This window comes from Drosophila tropicalis, unplaced genomic scaffold (genome assembly GCF_018151085.1).
Source record: "Drosophila tropicalis isolate 14030-0801.00 unplaced genomic scaffold, ASM1815108v1 contig_593, whole genome shotgun sequence".
NCBI classification, from domain to species: Eukaryota; Metazoa; Arthropoda; class Insecta; order Diptera; family Drosophilidae; genus Drosophila; species Drosophila tropicalis.
The window spans coordinates 15,538,875-15,549,865 of NW_027173070.1; the positions used below are offsets into that span (position 1 = coordinate 15,538,875).

General features: G+C 33.2%; 1 protein-coding gene and 2 non-coding genes across 3 annotated transcripts; 1 reads left to right on the plus strand and 2 right to left on the minus strand.

The window, feature by feature from the left end:
* Positions 1-375: 375 nt before the first annotated feature.
* LOC137578211 (uncharacterized) lies at positions 376-3,343 on the minus strand. Its single transcript, XM_068291876.1, has 2 exons — positions 2,188-3,343; positions 376-461 (listed from the first exon to the last, which is right to left on the minus strand). The coding sequence occupies exons 1-2, from the start codon at positions 3,341-3,343 to the stop codon at positions 376-378; spliced, it is 1,242 nt and encodes a 413-aa protein (XP_068147977.1).
* A 6,019-nt stretch (positions 3,344-9,362) lies between these two features.
* On the plus strand, positions 9,363-9,435 carry TRNAK-CUU (transfer RNA lysine (anticodon CUU)). The gene has a single exon. It is a non-coding gene; the product is annotated as a tRNA-Lys (tRNA).
* A 181-nt stretch (positions 9,436-9,616) lies between these two features.
* On the minus strand, positions 9,617-9,689 carry TRNAR-ACG (transfer RNA arginine (anticodon ACG)). The gene has a single exon. It is a non-coding gene; the product is annotated as a tRNA-Arg (tRNA).
* Positions 9,690-10,991: the final 1,302 nt, after the last annotated feature.

Genomic DNA, 10,991 nt, shown 5'->3' on the forward strand with positions numbered 1-10,991 from the left:
GGTTGTACACTTTGAAATTGATTGAAATTAATTTTAACCCTAAGTTTGTGGGCGTTTTGAAACAAATGTGAATAGCATAAAAAATATGTGTTTGAAATAAAGTAAAAATTTGAATGAAATGAACATTTTTTATATATTGACCACACTTTCTAGGAAAAATGCATTTTTTTAAAGTAGAATCTAAAAACTCTTTAGTTGACCTCAATGAAACAAAACCTTCCAGACCTCTCTTGTAGCTCCAAACTCACCCTCTATTCATATAGATAGCTAAAATGTCATAGCGTTTCTAGGAAAACATCGATCTGTGGCATTCCATGTAAATGACGGGCCAACGACAGACGTCAAAGTGCCATTGACAGGACTCGGCAGGACCCTTCATTGCAGCCTGCACTTCCTGTACCCAATACCCACAGCCGTCAGAACCATATAGAACCATGTGTGTCCGGCACTCATTTGACTGCCTGTCACAACAAAATGTTAATGTGCATTGGGCCCACATTAATGGTTTTACGAAATTATCCTTTTTTTTCTGTATCCACACATTGTTATTGTCGATGGAAATTTATATTCATATATTATATTATTCATTATTGTAATTGTGGTTTGTGTCTGTCTCTGGTTGGGAAAATGTTGCGCTCACTTTCACCTGGCAGGAAAAGTCACAGAAATTTGTAGGGCCAAACTCAAACTCGCATACAATCAAAAGAGGGCAATCTGTGAATCGTTCATTCAGGTAACTCGATAGGCGATTTGTCAGAAGGCCTCGGCTTTGGATTTTGATTCAGATGGTAACTCTATACCCCTGAAATTGAATCCCTACCCTGTCTTGTTTTATGACTTTTGTTGGGTTAGCGCGTGTTTCCAACAGTTTGTTGCAGATTTTGTGCATTTATCATGCATGTGCTTGGGTGGGTTGTTCTCTGATTCTCTCTCTTTGGGATTTGGCTTGGGATGAGATGAGATGGTTAACTCTGGGACGCGTGCCAGAGCATGTGGTTTGGGTTTTAGTATTAAATTGTTTTGCGGTTGCCCTGATAATCAGACAATCGTACAATATATTTCATTGGTCTGGAGTGGTTTTCTTCCCATTCGTTTTTTTTTTTTTTTTTTGTTTTCTTGTTTTTGGGGTGGTTGTCCCTCAAAAGGGCAATACTCAACGTACGTGTACATACTTACTATTTCCTATTTACTTAGAGTTTATACTTCCATCAAAGTTAATGAAATATTTAATTATGGGCATTAATCAGACAAATTACATAGACCATTCATAGGTGAGGTGGAGCTGATGTTCATGCTATAAACGATTCTTGTAATCTATCTAATGTAGAAAACGCTGAAATTATTCACTACTTTATCGCTTGGTTTTGGTGTATCGTTTGGTTTCTTAAGTACCCATAGATAATCGGCTAAAGGGAGATTTAGGCTGAAAGGTAAAATATACTTGAATTTTAGCTGTCATTGACTTTGGCAAAATTTAACAAAGTTTCATTTGCCATAATTAAATAAATCTCCATTTCATTTCTTTATTTATTGAGTTTGCCCATTTTCTCACCTTTTCTAATAAGTGAGGTTCAATTTTCTTTTAAACTTAAGTTTTTAGATGCCATTAAATAAAATGAAATGTAATGTTGTGAAGCGGAAAATTAAAATTCAGTATTGTTAAGTAGATTAAAAGTTGATTTATGATGTGAAACGACATTCATATGGCGACTAGTGATGTTTGTTATAAAACCATTTTTACAATTTTATATTATTAATTTTATTTAAGTAAAATGGTAAAATAAGTAAAAAAAAAATGGATTAGTTTTTATTATGTTTATTTTTTATTACAAATTAAAAAATTAAAGTTTTTTATAAATGTTCAAAAATAAATTGCTACAATCTATATAATATTGTTTGCTATTTGGTTTATATATTTCAAATTTAATTGTAACATTTTATCATTATAATCATCAAGATCCAAATCAGACTCCAAAACTGAAAATTCTAGGTAATTATTTTTAATAAACTCTTTATATGGAGTCATCAGTGTTTCTTGAATGGTCCAAAAACAAGGATTATTGCTCTGCCAGGGCACTGCGAGCAATTCAAATTGACAATAGGCACAATGCAAATGGGCTGTTATATCTTTGAATTGAATGAAATGACCCAAAGAAGCAGCACCACATAGATAGCAGATATATTTACAGGTTGAGCCACCACATCGTGCAACAAAAGGCGATTCCGGCATGCGATGTTTGGCCACACATGCCCACTGGTGACAATTGTCACCATGTCCAATTTCTGCATTATAAACAAATGACGCCACATGGCACATTTCATGCAAAAGATTTTTAACTAGAACTGCAGGCTCCGCGATATTCTCACTAAGAATAATCTCATAAGAACGATCAAGTTCTTTACCGGAAATTATAAGGTGACTTTCGCTATTTTGAGAACCGTGCCAACTCAATTGTCCCCGAAGACCGCATTGAAATATTTGATGATTGAAAATGTTGAAGAGCTTTTTGGCCAATTCTTTTTTAGATTGCTCAAAATCCGTTATGCGATAGCTTATGGCCAACGGATGACACATATTCACAGAGATTTCCGTACTGAGAGATTCGATAAAGCTGTAGAATAAAGGATGTTGTTCCAGAAACGGCAAACATCTTTTGTGTTGACGGCATTCCTGATCTCGTTGCGTTAGAGGTGGCAACTCGCTTAGATCGTTCGACTCTTGCGAAAGATCCGACATTTGTGATTTTACAACACTGAAGGCATTTATTCGTTGGATGTAGTCATCTAAACATTTCCATTTCATTTGGGCAGGCGATATGCGCTCGGCATTGTGAAGATTAAGCCTTGACCAGGTTCTTACTGTCTCTGATGAGGCAATGGGAATATTAAAATCTCTCGGGCCCGAAATTATGCTAGGTGGATAAGGAGTTATGAGTGGAGACTCATCTTCATCTGTTGGATTATAAAGTTGGCGCCGTGTTGCTAAGAGACCCAAGAGTTTCTTTAATTTCGTTTTCAAATGTTGGTTCTCGTTCATCAATGGGTCCACCATGGGCTCCTTACTTATTTTGGCTATTGGTTGGCTTAGATCCAAATATACGAGGACATGTTCTGTGCTAAGTACACCATCGTTGCTCTGATTGGTACTAAAAATATAATCGGGATCTTCTCTACTATTGTCCAACTGTAGCTCAATTGCAGAAGTTTCCAAGTCATATTCACTGAACCTCTTTGGCCTTGAACGTGTACGACGTCTACTGCGGATGTTGACTGTTGATGTAACCTCTAATTCGGAGTCCTCACTGGAAACTTCACTGACGGCTTCGTGGCATCTTTTTGCCATGCTGAATTGGAAATATTATGTTACAAAATCTGATCTGATTATAAAATACAGGTTGTTATAGAGTCCCAAAATGATTCAAACACTAATTAACTGCAGCGCGAAAAATTTAATTGATTACAATTACACCAAAAAACAATTTTCTACTAGTCACGTTTTACTGCATACATACGTATACACGTACATGTATATTTGTATGTATGTGTACGGCATGGTTGCTCAACACAAATCGATAATTTATAATCAATCGAGTATATCGATGAAACGCAAGCTTGCTAATTATTTTGAATGAAAGCCCTTCATTAAAATTTTTTTTTATTTTTCAACACTCAAAAGACTAGTTGGATAGATTAAAGTGAAACTATATGTATATATAAGTAATGTAATTTAAAACAAGATATAAAAAATTGCGAAACTTGTTTTGCATCATTAACAATTACTTAATAAAAACTTGACTTGTTTAAAGTCGAATTAAGGTAAATGTTTACTACTACTAGTCGGGCCCAAAACGCGCTTAAACTACATAATTTTGGTATTAAACGAAAGAGAAAAATTCCACGAGCACGACCTCAGGTGCGCCTTGGCGATTTATTTCGTAGTTTTTGAGTAATTAACAAAAGAAAATTAATATTTTTAGCTGGACTATAGCTAAAAGTAGCTGTTTCCGGCTAAAAAAACTGTTCAATTTTGAGATGGTGTTGCCAAATGCCGAATTTTGGATACTCGAATACGCGGGCTTTTTTGAATCTTTTGTTCGCACTATTCTCAACAAAAACATTTACCGAAGTAAGAAATATAAAAATATTTTTTTTGGGTCTATCTCTCACATTCAGATGACCTGTAACTAATTTTCTTATTTACTAATGTTGACTTATTGATAAGCAATAAGTGATGGACTTGTAAACTCATTAAACAGATTTGTGATTTTTTTTTAATATTATTATTACTTCTGAATGATCTATTGTTTTGTTTTTTCTTTATTCTTATTTGTATTATTTTTACAGTCAAAAGTTAACGCTTATTTGCTTATGTCTCTCTCCCATTTGAACGATAAACTGCTGTCTTTTTATTTATTTCTTGTAATTTTCAGTGAAACAATTTTCCACAGACTGGAAACTGAAAATGACTAAACATTTATTAAGCCCCAAAGGTGCCCCTAGTCTGTACTCTGTCCACTTAAGCGTTATTGATCACATTTTTTGCCAACATTTTTGGCCACTCATAAAATACCGACAGACTCGAATGTCTGTCTGGAGGAAAACTGGCTATGATAAATTCGAAGCTTCCGGTTTTCGGTAACTAAGACATCGGCAGGCAAATGAAGAGTCAAGTCCACAAAATAAGAGAAATAGCTGCAATGCATACGTCATTTAACCCCTTTGCGCCATATTTTTCATAAACTTGCTCCACTTTGGATGATTTCGATTTTGGGTTTGGCTTTTTGCATACTCTTTAAAACAAAAGGGATATATTGATTTGTGTATTTTTTGTCGAGCTTAAAGAAAGAAAACTAAAGTATGTCTATTACATAACATTAATATACCAATATAAGAATAGTAGGAGCCAAAGACATAGTTGTCAAACTAAGCCAATTATGCTCATCATCCTTAAATAGAAAACTTTGAAGTAGGTCTGCGGCCTTATTTTATTCTTTGAGAGCATACAAATGTCGGCATACTTAGCCAAAGTTTACTCCTTTTTTGTTGATTTGGTTTTTCCTTCTATTTTTTCCAAATGTGCTGGGCTTGACAAGTGTGCTAAATTTGTATAGAGGCAGGAAAGGAGGAACACAGACCGACGGATGATGTGCCTCATCGTCTGCTCTTGATAAAATATATGAAAGGGGGAAAGGCGGCATTTCATTCTCTTTCTCTCTCTGCCTGTCTGTGTGTGCGTGTATAGAAATACATAGAGACGTTTATTGATAGATAGCAAACGCATCGCTTGAACCCTTTTACATTTGATGAACGTATCGAATTCCCCATATTGCCAAAAAGCAACCAAATTTATGGCTGTTTGATTTATTTTAACTTTTAACACCGACGCCCAACCCCCAACCCCAACCCCATTCCCCCAAACAAAGCAAATGTGTTGCCAAAGAGGCGTGCCAAATGGCCAGGCGAGACTAGCAAAGAAATTGAGAATTTATATATATTGGATATTTAGGGTTGTTACTTTTGCGCTTTGAACTGAATGCCACAAATCGTTCAATAACTTTATGGAGGAGTACGATGCTGAAAGTCCATCTATTGCGAGGGTCTAGGAATATCGATCCCAAATTAAGTGCAGTTGGATAACTTAAAGTTTATTGTTGTCTAAAGTTGAGAGGGAATTGCAGCCACTAATTTGTTGATCTCCAAACACTTGCAGTAATTCTAATTTAGCTTGCATAATTAAGCTGTTTACCTTAAATCATTTGCTTGTGAACCTGTCAAGCGTAAACCACACTTCAACGCTATTAAACCCTGCACTCAAATCCCATATATGTATGTATGTACATATGTATGCCAACTTCCTCTCTTCATCTTTTTGCCCCTTTTTCTCTGCGAGTCCAATCACAACTCCACACCATTTGCGTATTACGCTTCATTATGCAGATTTCTTGCCGTTGGATAAATTTTTTTTGTATACACTTTTAAGTGAATGTAGTGTATATTAATTTTATAAAGACTTTTGCAATGTCTATATAAACTATAAGGATGTGTCTACTATATGAAGTCCTAACGTTTTACTTCTTTACTAGATGACTTGCTCAGATTTGGGATATTACTATTTTGACCTTGAAATATCAGACACTTTGTTTACTTTCATTACCTGAGCTATAAGTAGGCTTTCAATGCCAAGTTTTCTTTTCTTTAAACTGTAATAACTTTTGTTGTTTTGAAGAAACATTTCATTGGTGACTAGAATATTGGGTTTCCAGTCAAGTTTGATAAAGTTATCAGTTAACCCTCTACTTTCTCATTACGATCCTTACAATTGCATTTTTCAATGGATCTCTTTATATTTCTTGTAAAAATCATAGTTCCTTGATTCGTTTGTAGTGATTCGTTTTGATTTGATCTGCTGATCCCTGTTAATTATTATGCTGAATAAGTTAAGACCTATACTCCATATGTAAATAAAGACACAACTTCCACACTAGCTAAAAGAAAAAATTATAATTTTAAACAAATTAAGCCATTTAATACTAATTCCCAAGTTTTCGAGTCTTAAAATTAAAATAAAATAGCTAAGATATTACTTAATTTGTTTTTTATTTAGTTTATATATTATATATATATATAGTTTATATATTATATATATATAGTTTATATATTATATATATATAGTTTATATATTATATATTACTTTACAAATAAATAACTTTAGTTTTTAAACACTTTCCCAGAGTATTTGAAATAGGACTTTTTAAATTAAAGAACAGCTACTTTAAATGATTTTAAAAATCAATATAAATTTTATTGAACATCCGATCATAGTTCTATTTAAGAACCGTTAATCTATTGACTTTCAGCTAATATAAAGTTAAAGAATTAATCAATTGAGTATGTTAAGTATTGCCATTTTTTACATGTTAGGATATGTTAAGACAATTACTTGAAAAGGTTTTCAGATAATAAGCCATATCCTATATGCATATATAGGAAAGTTATAAATAGAGTGTATAGAATAGTTCGGTGCTCTGATGCTTTAATTCGTTCCTGATATTTCTTTCTTGTTTTCATTCTCAACTCCCAACCATTCACTTTATTTGTTATTGTTGCATGGCTTGAGGCTTGAAAAAATATTTTTATTTAATTTATTTATGAATGAAGCGGCAGACTGTGTTGGGTTGTCGATTGTGCGCTACCCTGCGATGGGTTGGAATTGGGTTTGGGTTGTAGGCTTGACAATAAAGGCAGCCAGCCAGCCAGCCAAACACACATTCGTCGTGTGGCTTTCCTTTTTTTTCGCCACTCACACTCTTCGCCTCGTCGTCCTCCTGTTCTCTACAGATTCGCGTTTGGCATTCCTGGTGCCTGGTTGCGGGTTCCTGGTTTCTGGTGCGCCTACCAGCCGCATTGTCACATAGATAAGCCGCGTCTGGCTTAACTCATAAAAAAGTGGCAGCAAAGGATAATAAAAGTGGCAAAAGCAAAAGGCAAACGCGTGCGGATTTAAATTTCAACAAAAATAAACAACCAAATGGTCGGGCTCACATATTTCACGGCCTTGACTATGATGATGATGATGGTGGGAAATCTATTTCAACACACAAAATATCTTTCTAAATGATTTCTCAACTGAACTCAACTTCAACTTCTTCGATAATGACAATAATCAAAAATTCTCAGACTACCCATTTGGCTTTTGTAATTTGCCGCCAGAGTGAAAGAGATGGGGAGCAAAACCAATGGACATGTGTAGAAAGAGAGAGAGAGAGATGGAATGGAAGGCAAACCACCGGGCTCAACTGAGACAACTGAGAAATGAATTTAAAAACAATTTGCGGTCAACTCACAAAAGCAGCCATGAGGTAAACCGCAAAGACAACAATTAAGCGTAACAAATGATTATGAATAACCATTTTTCTATGCTTGGATGATGTATACAAAGACAGATACATATTTGGGAAATGTATTCTTTTAGAGCATGAGAACACACAAAAACACAAAAATGAATGTAATGAAATTTTTACCATGGGCATCGCCCTCTCCATTGGACCTTGATCTCTCCAACCATTTACCTACTATTTATACTATTTTTCTCATTTTGTGAATGAATTCTTTTTTCGGTTGTCTAGTTCTATGATTTGCCATTAGTAATAGCTTTCAACTGGTTAGTTTCCTTAAGTTATCTGTTAACTAAATGATAAAACCAGTTTATCATAGTTTACACTGTGTTGCCATCCATTGTGTAAGTTGAGTTTCATTGACAATTAAATGAAAAGCTTTTTTACAACTATATAAGCCAAAACGCATAAAAATTGCTTATATTTTAAGTGATTGCTTACATATAAAGATTTCCACCTGTGAAAAAATATTAAGGGGTAGGTAACTTAAATTTTTGCTTACACAATTTTTCCAAGATGAACTTCATTGTATTATCACAAGGTTTTTTGATTAAGGTTACTCGATGGACTAGTATAAACGAATATAATTCAGAATATCCTTAAATTTGTGAAAATATATTCTCAGTATTGACCATATCACAGACGTTTTCAGATGCGTCACGTGGCAACATCAAAACTTTAAACTAAAATATCTTTACGGCCCAGTTTTAATTTTTAGAAGGGGTCTACAAAGCGGAGTTCATAAAGTTATAAAATTTCATGAAAAAACCTTAAATTTTTGATTTCCTAGAAATGCTTTAATTGAAATATCATCACAAAGAATTGGTGTAACAATTTAGACCTTAATTGGACCCTAATTTCAAATGCAAAGTCTATTCTATTAAACAAATATTAAGCACGGCTATAGAAATAAACTAGTTTACAGTTTCTTATCCTCCATTAAGAATATTTGGTAAACGTTATTATAATCTAGGGAAGATTTGTTTCTGTTATTTATCAGTTTTTTATATATATACAATAAGTAAAATGAGAAATAAATAATTAATGTTGTTTAAGCAAATTTCTTTCAATATAAAAAAAGTTAAATAGGTAAGGGTAAGGGTAAAACAGATTTCGGTTTTTTTTTTTAAGTTCCAAGATTTTTCATTCCTAAAGGAAAGAAAGCACTGGAAGTGGATTTAAATGTTTTTATGGCCAGTTTTAGTTGGCTCATTGTGATTTGTAACAAATAATTATGTAGCCAAAATAAAAGTATCAAGCAGAATGCCCCAAACAAAAGCATTTGTTATGAAACGAGGCATAGAAATATTTCCGGTATTTCAGGTATTTCATAATAATAGTTGATTGAGAGTACAACAATAAAACCATTCTATGGAATTATCTATTCATAGCATGAATTTGATTTAAATAGTTCACCCACTTGGCCATTGGAAGCATTTGTTGCGCTTTGGCAACGGCGCATGACATGCCCGGCTAGCTCAGTCGGTAGAGCATGAGACTCTTAATCTCAGGGTCGTGGGTTCGAGCCCCACGTTGGGCGAGTTAAATTTTTTTTCAATTTTTTTAATATACATTTTTTCTCTTTTTATTTGTAATTTCAAAAATGATTTGCGTATTAAATAAAATATTTAATTTTTACGAATTTTTTAAAGAAAAATATCTTATGTAAAATAACATTTATTTATATGTGAGGAAAACCCTACAAAAAAGTTAATGTTTTCCGATCCTGCCAGGAGTCGAACCTGGAATCTTCTGATCCGTAGTCAGACGCGTTATCCATTGCGCCACAGGACCGTGTGATCTCTAGGCTATTAGATATGTGTTGCTTACTTTGACCCCGTTGTAATTTTAATGACATCATAAATACTTTTAAATGTATTAACATGACTTTTGAATATACTCATGCAAATATTTAACTCAAAAGTGGTGAGAGTGGCAATGGTATTTGATTTCAGGTTTTGAGTTTTCAAGAATTTTAGACTACTTATATGTAAACAAAAACAAACAATTTAATTTGATGTAAGCTTTTTTCCTAACATTCTTGCTTTTGTAATTTGTAATCGAATGTTAATAATGAATCAAATCACTCTTATTAAATCAATGGTTAATCAATCATATTAAAATTAGTATATTGATTTCTTTAAAAGTGAGTTTATTACCTGAAATAATAAAAAGAAGAGGAACATGATAAGCTAAGTCTTATGATATGACTAATTTATAAATGACTTAACTAACAAATTCCGAATTCTAATAAAAGCAAGCCAACTAAAAAAACCTAAAAGCACTAACCATAGAATAGAATAGTATTCTATGGTTAGTGCTAAAAGAATGGTTTCATATACATATGTAAATTTTTATATTGCGGGTTTTTTGTGTATGTTTATATAGGGATAAAGTATAAATGCATGTATTTAGGTAAATAAGTGTGTGAATTTATGATAAATTTCACATAGTGCACTAAAACTAGAAGACCATTCCTGTTGGTTGCTTTAACCAGCCGCAGGACAATTTATATTACAAAAACTTCACACAAAGCGGTTGAACATGAAAAAAATAATGCCCAAAGTTATGGTAAAGTATCGACGTTTAAATTCCCTTTATAGATTACACATCTATAATAACATTTAACATAATTCAATAATGTGAAGATTTTATAATTATTATAATGCTGAAAATCTGAACACCTAATTTGTTAACATATCTTTCGAAATAAATGTATTTTCTTTAAGAAATTTTTAAATATACTTTTGTCTTGATGTCATAATTTTATTTCATTACTATTTGCAGGTTAATAAGGCTTATTTAGAGTCCTTAAAAAGAAAATGGGTGAGTGAAAGAAAATTTTTAATATTGAATATTTTATATGGGTAATCGGGGCTAAGTTTTATATTTTATAATTTAACAAAATCCAGTCAAAAAACGGACTGCAATGATCTCTTGATTTATAAGACACAATAACCCACATTATCCTTTTAGTATAGGGTATGTAGAACAACAAATAGAGAAACCAAGAGCATTGGCCTCCTCCAAATGCCCCCTTGTCGCCAACTTTCCTCCTCATCCGAATGCTGCTGCTGTCTGTGAAACATTTTCAAC

Bases quoted from the DNA above. Each gene is read 5' to 3' on its own strand.
- LOC137578211 (XM_068291876.1), bottom strand. From the start codon at position 3,343: ATGGCAAAAAGATGCCACGAAGCCGTCAGTGAAGTTTCCAGTGAGGAC. The intron at 462-2,187 runs GTAAATATATCT...TTGTTGTGACAG, and splicing joins ACGATGTGGTGGCTCAACCT to GCAGTCAAATGAGTGCCGGA.